This window comes from Zeus faber (assembly GCF_960531495.2).
Source record: "Zeus faber genome assembly, chromosome: 17".
In the NCBI taxonomy this organism is placed as follows: domain Eukaryota; kingdom Metazoa; phylum Chordata; class Actinopteri; order Zeiformes; family Zeidae; genus Zeus; species Zeus faber.
In genome coordinates, this window is record NC_137204.1 from 31,375,075 (window position 1) to 31,391,396 (window position 16,322).

Consider the following 16,322-nt stretch of genomic DNA (forward strand, 5'->3'; position numbering starts at 1 on the left):
GATATAAAGTGTGTGTGTGTGTCTATCTATCCATCTATCTATCTATCTATTATCTATCTATCTATTATCTATCTATCTATTATCTATCTATCTATCTATCTATCTATCTATCTGTCTATCTATTATCTATCTATCTATCTATCTATCTATCTATTATCTATCTATCTATTATCTATCTATCTATCTATCTAACCCTAATATATATACATATATATAAATATCTATATATAGATAAGAGTATCTATCTATCTCTCTATCAGGCATATAAAAAAAAAAAAAAAAAAATATATATATATATATATATATATATATATATATATATATATATATATATATATATATATATATATATATATATATATATATATATATATATATATATATATATATGGCCCCGCCCACTAGCTGGTCCACCAGCTGACCGTGATGAGAACGTGAGAGCCCGCGCTGCATTGTGGAACCTCAGATAAATCTGAGCAGTTCCAGGAGCCCTCGGGAGCCTCCAGGAGCCCCCAGGAGCCCTCAGGAGCCCCCAGGAGCCTCCGGGAGCCCCCAGGAGCCCCTCCAGTCTGAAGCGGCCTGTGGAACCGGTTTGTGGAACCTGCTCGACAGGAAGTGACGTCACCTCCAAAACTTTGCGCTCCGCTGGAATTTCTCTGCATTTGGATTAATCTTCACTTCATTCAGGTGAGTTCTCACTGTTTTACACTCTAAGTACTCTATGTAGTACTCTCTGAAGTATTAAGTAGTACTAGTAGTAGTACTAGTAGTATGAAGTACAATAGAAAGTTAACGCACAGAAGCTGCACCTGACCGAGTTCCGTCAACACCTGATCCACAAACTAACCCAAACTTTTACGAACTACTAGTACTACTATAACTAACCCAAACTTTTACGAACTACTAGTACTACTATAACTAACCCAAACTTTTACGAACTACTAGTACTACTATAACTAACCCAAACTTTTACGAACTACTAGTACTACTGTTTCTGGTATGATCAGTAACTGTAGTATGATCAATAACTTGTATGATCAGTAACTCTATTATGATCAGTAATTCTACTATGATCAACAACTAGAATGATCTGTGACTCTAGTATGATCAATAACTATAACTCGTTTGATCAGTAATTCTTGTAGGATCAGAAACTGTAGTATGATCAATAACTAGTATTATCCGTAACTTTAGTAGCATCAGTCACTCAAGTATGATCGATAACTGCAATGTGATCAATAACAAGTATGATTGGTACCTCTTATACGATCAATAACTAGTATGATCAATAACTTGTATGATCAGCAACACTAGTATGATCAATAACTAGTAAGATCAGTAACTCTAGTATGATCAACCCTACTATGATCAGTACTATAGTATGATCATTAACTCTAGTATGATTAATAACTAGTATAATCAGTTACTTTAGTATGGCCAGTAAATGTAGTATGATCAATAACTCTTGTAGTATCAGTAACTAGTATGATCAATAAGTAGTATGATCAGTAACTCTAGTAGGATCAGTAACCAGTGTGATTAGTAACTCTTGTATGATCAATAACTAGTATGATCAATAATTAGTATGATCAGTAACTTTAGAATGATCAATAACTAGTATGATCAGTAACTACTGTGATCAATAAATGGTATGATCAGCTACTCTAGTATGATCAGTAACTCTAGTATGATCAATAACTTGTTTGACCAGTAACTCTAGTATGATCAATAACTAGTATGGTCTTTAACTTTAGTGTGATCAATAACTAGTATGATTAGTAACTGTAGTATGATCAATAACTTATATGACCAGTAACTCTGGTATGATCAATAACTAGTATGGTCTTTAACTCTAGTATGATCAATAACTAGTATGATTAGTAACTCTTGTATGATGAATAACTTGTATGATCAGTAACTCTAGTATGATCAATAACTAGTATGGTCTTTAACTCTACTATGATCGGTAACTCTAGAATGACCAGTACCTCTAGAATGATCAGTATCTCTAGAATGATCAATAACTAGTATGATAAAAGACGAGTATGATCAGTAACTAGTATGATCAGTGACTCTAGTATGATCAGTTACTCTGATATGATCAGTATCTCTAGTATGGTCAATAACTAGGATGATCAATAACTCTAGTAGGATCAGTAACTTCCATAGGATTAGTAACTCGAGTATGATCAATAACTCTGCTATGATCGGTACCTCTAGTATGATCAGTAGCTCTCGAATGATTAGTAACTCTAGTATGATAAATAACTAGCATGATCAAAGACTAGTATGATCAGTCACTCTAGTAGGATCAATGACTTGTATGATCAGTGACTTGTATGATCAGTAACTCTTTGGTAACATTTTATTACCTGTATCATTGTATTATATTATTAATATTATATTAATATATTCATATTATACACACACTTCACATTATTTAATTAATATATTAGAAAATATCTCTCCCAGACGGATCAGTGGATCTACAAAATAAAAATAGCCATTCGATATCTATAATGTTGTTCAATTAATATTTGTATAGAATCATGATGATGATTGATTGATTGATTGATTGATTGATAATAAAACATGACCCCTCTGTCTGTTCCAGGATGAACTTCCTCCGTAGGAACAAAGCTCCAGAAGCTTCTGCCCCTGTGGTTCCTCCCAGACCCAGCCACCAGGTGGCTCCACATCCCTGTGTTCCTTAATTTGTTCTGTCTTCAAAAGTTCAAAGTGTACTTTATTGTCAATCGTACCATGCAACACGTAATTTCACAGAGGATCAAAATTGCGTTTCCCCATACTCCAAATGTGCAACTAATATTTGTAACACAACATATAACATGAAAGTGCAAAAAGACAACAACAATAGACACAACAAGACTCAGGTTAGTCTTAATATACTCAAGAAGTCAAATGAGGTATGTTATTAGGTAATAAGGTGCAGTACAAAGCTAGCAGCAAGAGGATACATATGTATACCAAGGAGATACATATGTCTTGTAAAAATGTAAATATTGTGCAGTCAGTTGGTCTTTGTGGGTGTTGTGTCCATGTCGTGTTTGGTGAGTTGAGTAGTCTGATGGCCTTTGGAAAAAAGCTGCTCCTGAATCTGGTGGTATTGCACCGCATGCTGCGGTACCGCTTGCCAGAAGGTAGGAGGGTGAACAGTTTGTGTGCTGGGTGGGTGTGGTCCTTGATGATCTTGCGGCAGCGAGACGGGTACAGGTCCTGGATGGATGGTTGTGCTGTTTTGGTGTTCTTCTTCTCCGCTGTCCTCACCTATCTTTGTAGGGCTTTCTGGTCAGCAGCAGAGCAGCTGCCATACCAGACTGAGAGGCTGTTGGTAAGAATGCTCTCAATAGCACCCCTGTAGAAGGTGGTGAGGGCAGAAGAGGGGAGGTCAGCTCTCCTCATCTGGCGAAGGAAGTAGAGGCGTTGCTGTGCCTTCTTTACTAGGGAGGTGGTGTTGATTGACCATGTCAGGTCGTCTGTGATGTGCGTCCCCAGGAACTTGGTGTTCTTCACAGACTCCACTGCACTGCCATTGATGGTGAATGGGATGTGTGGTGTGTGTTTCTTTCTGAAGTCCACAGTTATTTCTTTTGTCTTGTTTGCATTGAGATGTAGATTATTGTTGTCACACCTGTTGATGTACCTCCTCTCTGTAGGCTGAGTCGTTGTCGTCACTGATGAGGCCCACAACTGTTGTCATCTGCAAACTTAATGAAGTGGTTCGAGTTGTGTCTGGCACAACAGTCATGTGTTGCCAGTGTGAACAGCAGAGGGGACAACACACATCCTTGGGGGACTCCAGTGTTCACAGTGATGGTCTCTGAGGAGTTTTTGCCAACTCTTACTGTCTGTGGTCTATCAGTAAGGAAGTCCAGTAGCCAGTTGCAGATTGGGGTGCTGATGTCTATTTCGCTGAGTTTATTTACCAGGTGTTGGGGGATGACTGTGTTGAAGGCGGAACTGAAGTCAATGAACAGTATCTGCACGTAACTGTTTTTGTTTTCCAGATGAGCCAGGCATAGGTGGAGTGCTGTTGCTATGGCATCATCAGTGGAGCGATTGGGACGATCTGCAAACTGGAATGGATCAAGTGTAGTGGGGAGACTGGATGTTATGTGGGCCTTGACCAATCTTTCAAGGCACTTCATCATGATGGGCGTGAGTGCTATGGGTCGGTAGTCGTTCAGTGTTGAGGCTGGGGATTTCTTATGATGGTAGCGGTATGATGGTGGCGGCTTTGAAGCAAGCTGGTATGATGGCTTGGCTCAGAGAGGTGTTGTAGATATCCGTGAGAACATCTGTAAGTTGGTCAGAACAGTCTCTGAGCACATGCCCCTGTATGTTGTCAGGACCTGCAGCTTTTCTGGGGTTCACCTTGAGGTCTTCCGCACATCAGCAGGGTCCAGGTGAAGTGTTACATTGTCCAGGCAGGTCAGGGCTTTTGTTGGTGTGGTGGTGTTGTTTTCCTCAAACCGGCTGAAGAATGTGTTAAGTGTGTTGAGGAAGTCTGTGTTGTCCACGCAGGGTGGGGGTGTTGGCCTGTAACCGGTGACTGACTGGATGCCTTGCCACAGGCGACTGGGGTCTTTTGTGTCTGTGAAGTGTGATTGGATTTTCTGTCCATAGGCACGCTTGGCTGTTCTCACGCCCCTGTTCAAGTTGGCCCTCGCAGCCCTGAGGGCGTCCTTGTCCCCAGACTTGAAGGCAGCGTTCCGTACCCTCAGGAGTGCACGTACCTCCCCGGTGAACCAGGGTTTGTCATTGGCTCTTGTAGTGATGTTTTTGACGACGGTCACATCGTCCATGCATTTGTGTATATAGCCTGTCACAGACTCAGTATATTCCGTGAGGTTGACATGATGGTTGGTAGTGGCAGCCTCCCTAAAAACAGGCCAAACTGTGCATTCAAAACAGTCTTGGAGAGCTGAGGTTGCTCCTTCTGGCCATGCTCTGATCTGCTTCACAGATGGCTTACTCCTGGTAAGAAGTGGTTTGTAAGATGGCATTAGCATAACAGAGAGATGGTCCAAGTTCCCCAGGTGGGGGTGGGGAACAGCTCTGAATGCCTGTTTAATGTTGGTGTATACCTGGTCAAGAATGTTCTCTCCCCGGGTCGCAAAGTTCGCATGTTTGTGGTAATGTGGAAGTACTGTCTTCAATTTGGCCTGATTGAAATCACCAGCGATTATATAGACAGAGTCTGGATTTTAGTTCTGCATTGAGCTCACAGACTGATACAGTGTAGACGGTGCGTCCTTAGTTATCGCACTGGGTGGAATGTAAACAGCTGTGATGTAGATGGCTGTGAATTCTCTGGGCATGTAGAATGGTCGGCATTTAACTGTTAGAAATTCTATATCCGGAGAACAGTGACTTAAGACAATTTCGGTGTGAGTGCACCAGTTGTTATTGATGAAAATACATACACCACCTCCCCGAGATTTTCCGCTGAGAGCATGGCTCCTGTCCGCCCGGAATGTTGTTAGTCCATCCACTTGAATGGCGTTGTCCGGAACGTTCTGATTAAGCCACGTCTCAGTGAGGATGATGTCTTACTTTGCGTGGTTAGATCCAATCTGAGGTAGTCCATTTTGTTTTCCAGCGAGCGAACGTTGGATAGCAGGATAGAGGGAAGTGCAGGTCTGTAAGGGTTGGCTTTTAGCCTGTCGCTGATGCCCGCTCGAGTTCCGTGCTTTCTGGGTCTAGCACACCGCTTACGATGCTTGCTGGGTCTCGCAGACCGCTTGCGCCGCCTCCGGTGTCGGCCAGTGGTGGGAAGGGAGTCCGCTACCTTGCTGACCCCTGGGTCTTGCCACTGTAGAATGCCTAGCTCCTCGAGTTCTTCGAGTTCCAAAGCCAGCGTAACTCCAGAAAGATGTTTTGAAATGTTGGCGTTTCGTAGTCCGAGTAATGAGCTTCTGTTGTAGACTATTTTCGTACACGACTGTGACAGTACAGACAACACATTTAACATAAAACGCACATCGCTATCGGGAGCTGGAGTGGCCGCTGGCCACAGGGCGCTGCCATCTTGCGCATGCGCCATCCTCACTCTGCAAGTGTTTGTGCCGAGAGGGAATTTTCCCTCACACCTCATTGATCCATCCATTGATTGATTGATTGACTGATTAATTGTCTCTGCAGGAGCTGCAGAACTCTGTCCGTCACCGTCTGAACCCAGGTCACAACAACGTTCCACAGGTAGGTCCACACTTGTGTGAGGTTCTAGCGCAGTGTGAGGATCTAACGTAGTGTGAGGATCTAACGTAGTGTGAGGTTCTAACGTAGTGTGAGGTTCTAACGTAGTGTGAGGTTCTAACGTAGTGTGAGGTTCCCGCGTAGTGTGAGGTTCTAACACGGTGTGAGGTTCGAGCGTAGTGTGAGGTTCTAACAAGGTGTGAGGTTGTAGCACGGTGTGAGGTTGTAGCACGGTGTGAGGTTCGAGTGTAGTGTGAGGTTCTAACACGGTGTGAGGTTTGAGCGTAATGTGAGGTTCTAACACGGTGTGAGGTTTGAGCGTAATGTGAGGTTCTAACACGGTGTCAGGTTGTAACATGGTGTGAGGTTGTAACATGGTGTGAGGTTGTAACATGGTGTGAGGTTCGAGCGTAGTGTGAGGTTCTGACACAGTGTGAGGTTCTATCATGTGTGAGGTTCTATCATGTGTGAGGTTCTATCATGTGTGAGGTTCTAACACGGTGTGAGGTTTTTAACACGGTGTGAGGTTTTTAACACGGTGTGAGGTTTTTAACACGGTGTGAGGTTTCTAACACGGTGTGAGGTTCCCGCGTAGTGTGAGGTTCTAACAAGGTGTGAGGTTTGAGCGTAGTGTGAGGTTCTAGCACAATGTGAGGTTCTTATATGGTCTGAGATTCTAACATGGTGTGAGGTTCTAGTGTGGGGTTTCAACATGGTGTGAGGTTCTAGCGCAGTGTGAGGTTCTAGCGCAGTGTGAGGTTCTTACACGGTGTGAGGATTTTAGCATAGTGTGAGGCTCTAGCATAGTGTGAGGCTCTAGCATAGTGTGAGGCTCTAGCATAGTGTGAGGCTCTAGCATAGTGTGAGGTTTTAGTGTAGTGTGAGGTTCTAGCATAGTGTGAGGTTTTAGTGTAGTGTGAGGTTCTATCACAGTGTGAGGCTCTAGCGTTGTGTGAGGTTGTAGCATAGTGTGAGGTTCTAACATGGTGTGAGGTTCTAGCATAATGTGAGGTTTTAGTGTAGTGTGAGGTTCTAGCATAATGTGAGGTTTTCGTGTAGTGTGAGGTTCTAACAAGGTGTCAAGTTGTAGCACAGTGTGAGGTTGTAACACGGTGTGAGGTTAAAGCGTAGCGAGAGGTTCGAGTGTAGTGTGAGGTTCTAAGATGATGTGAGGTTCGAACGTAGTGTGAGGTTCTAACACGGTGTCAGGTTCGAGTGTAGTGTGAGGTTCTAACACGGTGTCAGGTTCGAGTGTAGTGTGAGGTTCTAACAAGGTGTCATGTAACACGTGTGAGGTTCGAACGTGGTGTGAGGTTCGAGCGTAGTGAGGATCTCACTGTGTGAGGTTCTCACACGGTGTGAGGTTTGAGCGTAGTGTGAGGTTCTAACACGGTGTGAGGTTTGAGCGTAGTGTGAGGTTCTAGCATAATGTGAGGTTCTTATATGGTCTGAGGTTCCAACATGGTGTGAGGTTCCAACATGGTGTGAGGTTCCAACATGGTGTGAGGTTCTTACACGGTGTGAGGTTCTAGTATAGTGTGAGGTTTTAGTGTAGTGTGAGGCTCTAGCGTTGTGTGAGGTTGTAGCATAGTGTGAGGTTCTAACACGGTGTGAGGTTCTAGTATAGTGTGAGGTTCTAACACGGTGTGAGGTTCTAGCAAAATGTGAGGTTTAAGTGTAGTGTGAGGTTCTAGCATAATGTGAGGTTTTCATGTAGTGTGAGGTTCTAACATGGTGTGACGTTCTAGCGTAGTGTGAGGTTCCGGCATAGTGTGAGGTTTTATCACAGTGTAAGGTTCTTGCATAATGTGAGGTTCTAACACAGTGTGAGGTTCTAGCATAGTGTCAGATTCTAGTGTAATGTGAGGTTCAAACACGGTGTGAGGTTCTAGCATAGTATGAGGTTCTCGCATAATATGTGGTTCTAGTGTAGTGTGAAGTTTTACCAGGGTGTGAGGTTCTGCCATAGTTTGACGTTCTTACATGTTGTGAGGTTCTAGTGTGGTTTGCTGGTTCCTGCAGAACCCAGGGCTGATGGGAATTATGCAGTGACAGTATATGCAGTAACAATGCTACGTTTCATGTTCAGTAAAGTAGGTTTAAAGGAATGTGAGATCTGATCTGATCTGATGCCTCCAGGGTTCTTCTGTAGCTGCTCAGGAATCCAAGGAACCCGAGGAACCCGAGGAACCAGGACGTGCTCCAGAGTCTGAGCAGGTACCAGGACACTGAACCACATCAATGTTGGTCTAAATGGACCTGACACTGAGTTTAATGTTTACTTTAATATTTTTTATTACATTTTATAGATTATTATTATTAATAATAATAATAATAATAATAATAATATTCATGATGATATTAATAATAATATTCATGATGATATTATTATTGGTCGGTTATAGATCTGATGGGTGTGTTCATCAGATCTCTAATATTCATAGAAGTCTGATGTCAGTCTGCCTGCGGCTGCGTATTGTGCCTGCACCTGGGGGTTGGATGTATGTGTGTGCCCCTGGGGTGCGGGGTCTCCTCGTGCTCCTTGGGACTGGGTAATGCTCCTCAGGGCTGGCCATAGGGGTTGCTCCACGGTCCTCTGGCTTCTCTGGGGGCCCGGGGGTCTTCTGTGACCGCAGGGCAGGGTGCTCGGGGCTTTCCTGCAGCCATAGGGTGTCTACAGGGCTGTGGAGTGCGGGGGGCTTCGAGGCCCTTTCAGCTGCTTGAAGGCGCCGCGACATAATACTGACCTTCTATATGAGTACCAATGGGGATAAGTCATGTACTCTCACCGGTGGACATCTTACACACACGCACACGCACACAGACATACAGGCGGTCCCATCACACATGCACACACCACCACACCTGCTTGGAGTGCACCCCAGCACCCTCCTGGTTGCATCCCTCTCCTTTCCACCCTCATTTACTGCCATAACCATGACAGGAAGAGGCCACGTGACCAGTTGTAGTTCCAGTTTTCCTGGACCTAATTCACTGTTTTTCAATACATGTTGTCGTCCAATGTTTATGTTTTTGTGTAAATGTTGTTTGGTTCTATGTTTATTTGTCTCACACGTGGTGAATCTCCCCCTCTTGGAGTAGTGATCAGTTGTTTATAGACCCAAACATGATAAATAGTTCTCCAAAGAGGGGTTGGTGGTGGTTCTCTTTAACCAAAAGCTGTGCTCTTGCCATTCTACAGGTCGTCCACAGGACAGAGTTATTGCAGCAGTTCTTGATGATTTAAGAATCAATAAAGAGTTTTATTGCAGGTTGAGAACTTGAACTCCACTTGCAGACTAACTCTGTCTGAGATGCAATGGCAAACAAATACTCTGTGTTGTATGCCCAGCATGCTGACAGCACAGGTTAAAAAAAAAAAAAAAAAGGAAGTCTGATGTCAGTCACATCTGCACGTGCTGCCATCTTGATGATGACCCGGTTGTTGACCAATCACTAGACTGCAACGCTGTCATGTGACCTGTGCACGCTGTAATTTGAGCATTTGAATGTGCGTTGTGGCGATGATAAAATACAGTTGTTTTTTTTACTGAATTATTCCACAATAATGGATCTGGATCAAGCTTGGACGACGGCATGCCGGGTCCGCCCCCAATACACATTTTATTTATCTAGTCTGTGAGTGCAGCGGATCCATGACATCCATAGAATACTGACATCAGTTTTTCATTAAAAATAACTATACGGGGCGGGACTCCTAATATTGATACTACCATTTTCCACTCTGTTGACGTCCTACTTTAGAAATGAAAGTTTGACTTTAATCAATGTTTCTCTGTCTCAGGTGTCTGGTGTTAAAGCTTCTTATTCACAACCACTGGAACAAAATTCCACTCAGGTCAGTGTGTGTCTTGATGTGTCCACATCCGGTTCCATATAAATGGCCGTGGTTGGCAAACAAAATATCGACAAGCACATATGATGCTGGTGTGTCCACGTACTTTAGGCCGTGTGTGTGTGTGTGTGTGTGTGTGTGTGTGTGTGTGTGTGTGTGTGTGTGTGTGTGTGTGTGTGTGTGTGTGTGTGTGTGTGTGTGTGTGTGTGTGTGTGTGTGTGTGTGTGTGTGTGTGTGTGTGTGTGTGTGTGTGTACACAGATATGTGTGTATATATGTTTAAAAGGACCGAATAGTTGAATACCCACCAACATTAATTGTATTTCGTGCCTTATTATTCTGGGATTTTGTTCATGATTCATTTTAAAATATTTGAAATCCATATTCTGTTTTACTATAATGATTAAAAACTCACCTTTCAAACTGGTTCCTGTCCACAATCTGATTATTTCACTGAAAACTCTTTTCAAGGAAGAGAGACATTTTAAATCCCCTGGAAAGTGTTTTTGTTACATAGGATTTAAAATGATAAAAAATACTAAGTTTGAATAAAACCTTTTGAGCTTCACAAACTGTTCTTAATAGTTCAGGTTTTTATGCTTGTTTCCTCTTGATCTCTGTATTTTACAAGGAAGGTCTTGAATTTCGACAACGCCCTAATTTCAGAAGCCGGCCTATTGTTTAGGAGTTTAAGATTAAGGGTAAGTGTTGTTTTACAGCCTGTATTTGAACGTTTCAGAATTCGGGGAGATTGAGAACCGTCGTGCAGAAGATGAACCCCTTCAGGTCCACACAGGTATTGCTCTCAGATACACACTCAGAAACGCACTCAGGAAACACTGAGAAATGCTCTGAAAAGCGCTCTCAGAAAGGATGTTTGAAACGCTCTGAGAAAACGCTCTCGGAAACGCTCTGAGAAACGCACTCAGGAAACACAGAGAAATTCTTCTGAGAAATGCTTCCTAAAAAGCTGTAAGAAACGCTCTGAGAAACACACTCAGGGAACACAGAGAAATACTTCTGAGAAACGCTCTGAGAAACACACTCAGGAAACACAGAGAATTACTTCTGAGAAACGCTCTGAGAAACGCTCTGAGAAACGCTCTGAGAAACGCTCTGAGAAACCCTCTCAGGAAATTCTCTTAGGAAATGCTTTCAGGAAACGCTCTGAGAAACGCACTCAGGAAACACAGAGAAATGCCTCTGAGAATTGGTCTTTAGAAACGCTCTAGGAAACGCTTTGAGAAACGCTCTGGGAAATGCTCAGGGAAATAGCCTGAGAAACGCTCTGAGAAACACACTCAGGAAACACAGAGAAACGCTCTTGAGAAACGCTCTGGGACATGCTCTGGGGAAATGCTCTCAGAAATGCTTTCAAAACACTATCAGAGATGCTCTGAAAAACGCACTCAGGAAACACTTAGAATTGCTTCTGAGAAACGCTCTCAGGAAACGCTCTGAGATACACTCAGGAAACGATGTGAGAAACGCTCTCAGGAAGTTCTCACAGGAAACGCTGTGCGAAATGCTGTGAGTAACGCTGTGAGAAACGCACTCAGGAAACACCGAGAAATGCTTCTGAGAAATGCCCTTGAGAAATGCTCTTGAGAAACGCTCTCAGGAAATGCTGTGAGAAACGCTGTCAGGAACGCTCTGAGAAATGCACTCAGGAAACACAGAGAAACGCCTCTGAGAAATTCCTCTAAGAAATGCCTCTGAGAATTGGTCTTTAGAAACGCTCTAGGAAACGCTTTGAGAAACGCTTTGAGAAACGCTCTGGGAAATGCTCAGGTAAATAGCCTGAGAAACACTCTGAGAAACACCGAGAAACTCTCTAAAGAAACGCTCAGAAAACACTTAGAATTGCTTCTGAGAAACGCTCGGAGAAACGCTCTCAGGAAATGCTTTCAGGAAACGCTCTGAGAAACGCTCTCAAACACTCTTAGAAATGCTCTCAGGAAATGCTTTAAGGAAATGCTCTCAAACGCTGTGAGAAACGCTGTGAGAAACGCTGTGAGAAACGCTGTGAGAAACGCTGTGAGAAACACTCAGGAAACACTCTCAGGAAAGCTCTGAGAAACGCTCTCAGGAAGGCTCTGAGAAACGCACTCAGCAAACACAGATAAGTACTTCTGAGAAACGCACTCAGGAAACAGAGAAATGCCTCTGAGAAACGCTCTTGAGAAACGCTCTTGAGAAACGCTCTTGAGAAACGCTCTTGAGAAACGCTCTGAGAAACACTCTCAGGAAATTCTCTCAGGAAATGCTTTCAGGAAACACTCAGGAAACGCTGTGAGAAACACTCAGGAAACGCCGTGAGAAACGCTCTCAGGAACGCTCTCAGGAAATGCTTTCAGGAAAGCTCTGAGAAACGCTCTCAGGAACGCTCTGAGAAACGCACTCAGCAAACACAGAGAAGTACTTCTGAGAAACGCACTCAGGAAACAGAGAAATGCCTCTGAGAAACGCTCTTGAGAAACGCTCTTGAGAAACGCTCTGAGAAACACTCTCAGGAAATTCTCTCAGGAAATGCTTTCAGGAAACACTCAGGAAACGCTGTGAGAAACACTCAGGAAACGCTGTGAGAAACGCTCTCAGGAACGCTCTCAGGAAATGCTTTCAGGAAAGCTCTGAGAAACGCTCTCAGGAACGCTCTGAGAAACACACTCAGCAAACACAGAGAAGTACTTCTGAGAAACGCACTCAGGAAACAGAGAAATGCCTCTGAGAAACGCTCTTCTCATCCTGTAAAAACAAATTTAAAAAAAGTAAGGAAATGTGATATTTACGTCATCAGACATATCTCTACAGACCACATACATCACACCAGTCAGGGGAATGCCACATATTCCATATAGCTCGCCAACTTATGGACTGCATGCAAACAACACAGTCAATTAATTCTATTATATAATTATAGGACCCAGAATCGCGATTGTGGCGCCTCCCCTTGCGGCTGCCTGCGCGAGCACCTTGTGGCGATTACGCACATTTTGGTATTTTTTAGTATTTATAGAGCTTATTGTACGTAATCACCGGGTGTCATGACATTTCACTGCATATATGTATGACCGTATGTATATGTATGTGACAAATAATCTCTTGAACTTGAACTTGAGAAACGCTCTTGAGAAACGCTCTGAGAAACGCTCTCAGGAAATGCTTTCAGGAAACGCTCTCAAACGCTGTGAGAAACGCTGTGAGAAACGCTGTGAGAAACACTCTCAGGAAAGCTCTGAGAAACGCTCTCAGGAACGCTCTGAGAAACGCACTCAGCAAACACAGAGAAGTACTTCTGAGAAACGCACTCAGGAAACAGAGAAATGCCTCTGAGAAACGCTCTTGAGAAACGCTCTGAGAAACACTCTCAGGAAATTCTCTCAGGAAATGCTTTCAGGAAACGCTCTCAAACGCTGTGAGAAACACTCAGGAAACGCTGTGAGAAACGCTCTCAGGAACGCTCTCAGGAAATGCTTTCAGGAAACGCTCTTAGAAACGCTCTGAGAAATGCTCTGAGAAACGCGCTCAGGAAACACAGAGAAATGCCTCTGAGAATTGGTCTTTAGAAACGCTCTAGGAAACGCTTTGAGAAACGCTCTGGGAAACGCTCTGGGAAATGCTCAGGGAAATGGCCTGAGAAACACACTCAGGAAACACAGAGAAACGCTCTCAGGAAATGCTTTCAGGAAACGCTCTGAGAAACGCTCTCACTCTTAGAAACGCTCTGAGAAACACTCTGAGAACCACTCAGGAAACAATGTGAGAAACGCTGTGAGAAACGCTCTCAGGAAGTTCTCACAGGAAACTCTGTGCGAAATGCTGTGAGTAACGCTGTGAGAAATCCAGGAAACACCGAGAAATGCCCTTGAGAAATGCTCTTGAGAAACGCTCTCAGGAAACGCTGTGAGAAACGCACTCAGGAAACACAGAGAAGTACTTCTGAGAAACGCTCTGAGAAATGCACTCAGGAAACACAGAGAAATGCCTCTGAGAAATGCCTCTAAGAAATGCCTCTGAGATTGGTCTTAAGAAACGCTCTAGGAAACGCTTTGAGAAATGCTCTGGGAAATGCTCAGGGAAATAGCCTGAGAAAAACTCAGGAAACACCGAGAAACGCTCTGGGAAATGCTCAGGGAAATATTCTGAGAAACACACTCAGCAAACACCGAGAAACTCTCTAAAGAAACGCTCAGGAAACACTTAGAATTGCTTCTGAGAAACACTCTGAGAAACGCTCTCAAACACTCTTAGAAACTCTGTGAGAAACACTCTGAGAAACACTCAGGAAACGCTCTCAGGAACGCTCTGAGAAACGCTGTGAGAAACGCTCTCAGGAACGCTCTGAGAAACGCACTCAGGAAACACAGAGAAATGCCTCTGAGAATTGGTCTTTAGAAACGCTCTGGGAAACGCTCTGAGAAACACACTCAGGAAACACCGAGAAACGCTCTAAAGAAACGCTTTTGAGAAACGATCTGGGACATGCTCTGGGGAAATGCTCTCAGAAATGCTCTGAGAAACACACTCAGGAAACACTTAGAATTGCTTCTGAGAAATGCTTCTGAGAAACGCTCTCAGGAAATGCTTTCAGGAAATGCTCTGAGAAACGCTCTCAAACACTCTTAGAAACGCTCTCAGGAAACGCTCTGAGAAACACTCAGGAAACGCTCTGAGAAACACTTTTAGGAAATGCTCACAGGAAACGCTGTGAGAAACACTCAGGAAACGCTGTGAGAAACGCTGTGAGAAACGCTTTTAGGAAATGCTCATAGGAAACGCTGTGAGAAACGCACTCAGGAAACACAGAGAAATGCTTCTGAGAAAGGCTCTTAGGAAACGCTCTAAGAAACGCTCTGAGAAAACACTCAGGAAACGCTGTGAGAAACGCACTCAGGAAACACCGAGAAATGCTTCTGAGAAACGCTCTTGAGAAATGCTTTGAGAAATGCTTTGAGAAACGCTCTGGGAAAAGCTCTGGGAAACACTCTGGGAAATGCTCAGGGAAATATTCTGAGAAACACACTCAGCAAACACCGAGAAACTCTCTAAAGAAACGCTCAGGAAACACTTAGAATTGCTTCTGAGAAACACTCTGAGAAACGCTCTCAAACACTCTTAGAAACGCTGTGAGAAACACACTGAGAAACACTCAGGAAACGCTCTCAGGAACGCTCTGAGAAACGCTGTGAGAAACGCTCTCAGGAACGCTCTGAGGAACGCACTCAGGAAACACAGAGAAATGCCTCTGAGAATTGGTCTTTAGAAACGCTCTGGGAAACGCTCTGAGAAACACACTCAGGAAACACCGAGAAACGCTCTTAAGAAACGCTTTTGAGAAAAGATCTGGGACATGCTCTGGGGAAATGCTCTCAGAAATGCTCTCAAAACGCTCTCAGAGATGCTCTGATTCAAGATTCAAGATTCAAGATTTTTATTTGTCACATACATATACATACTTCCATACATATATGCAGTGAAATGTAATGCAACGCACCCGGTGATAGCACACAAGAAGTCCTAGGAAAAAGTACAAAAATAAAATAAAATAAAAAGTAGAAAATTACTTTCTAATAGACCGACTAACTGACTCCTAAAACGTAATACAGTAAGTGGAATACTTATAGAATAAGATAAAAAATATATAGAATAAAATACAATAAAAAATAAATTGAAATAAAATGGAATAGGTTGAAGGAATATGGCTATGTATATACAGATATGTGCATTTAAAGTGGCATGTGAATTAAAGTGGCATGTGAATGTGAATAGTGTGAGGTAGTGTTTGGGATAATACAGCACAGTATACAACAGTACGGCGCAGCAATACGGCATCACGAACAACCCTGAACAGTGATACAGTATGCGGTACAGTATGCTACATACAGTACAGTAGGTAGTGGGGCCTAGTGCATGGCTCAGTTAGGACCCCTGGTGAGGTCAGCGTTGACAGTTCTGATGGCTTGAGGGAAGAAACTCCGTCTCAGTCTCTCTGTTCTCGCTGCGTGACTGCGGAGGCGCTTGCCTGACCGCAGCAGCTGAAACAGTCCGTTGTTGGGGTGATGAGGATCCTTCATGATCCTACGGGCTCTGCTACTACACCTCCTGGTGTATAACTCCTGCAAGGGGGGGAGGGTAGTTCCAGTGGTACGTTCAGCTGAACGCACCACCCTCTGCAGGGCCCGCCTGTCCTGGGCAGTACAGTTCCCAAACCAGGCAGTGATGTTGCCTGTCAGGATGCTCTCCACTGC

The 16,322-nt window shown here is 43.7% G+C and overlaps 1 protein-coding gene across 2 annotated transcripts in view; it reads left to right on the plus strand.

The window, feature by feature from the left end:
- Nucleotides 1-439: 439 nt before the first annotated feature.
- Nucleotides 440-16,322, plus strand: part of LOC307243562 (uncharacterized protein) — a 39,548-nt gene continuing 23,665 nt past the window's right edge. For both annotated transcript variants that reach the window (XM_080018402.1, XM_080018403.1), the window contains exons 1-6: nt 440-687; nt 2,615-2,687; nt 6,166-6,222; nt 8,359-8,436; nt 10,025-10,078; nt 10,814-10,870. In XM_080018402.1, coding sequence (XP_079874528.1) covers nt 2,616-2,687; nt 6,166-6,222; nt 8,359-8,436; nt 10,025-10,078; nt 10,814-10,870 — 318 coding nt within the window. In that variant the 5' untranslated portion in view covers nt 440-687; nt 2,615. The remainder of the gene's footprint in view (nt 688-2,614; nt 2,688-6,165; nt 6,223-8,358; nt 8,437-10,024; nt 10,079-10,813; nt 10,871-16,322) is intronic.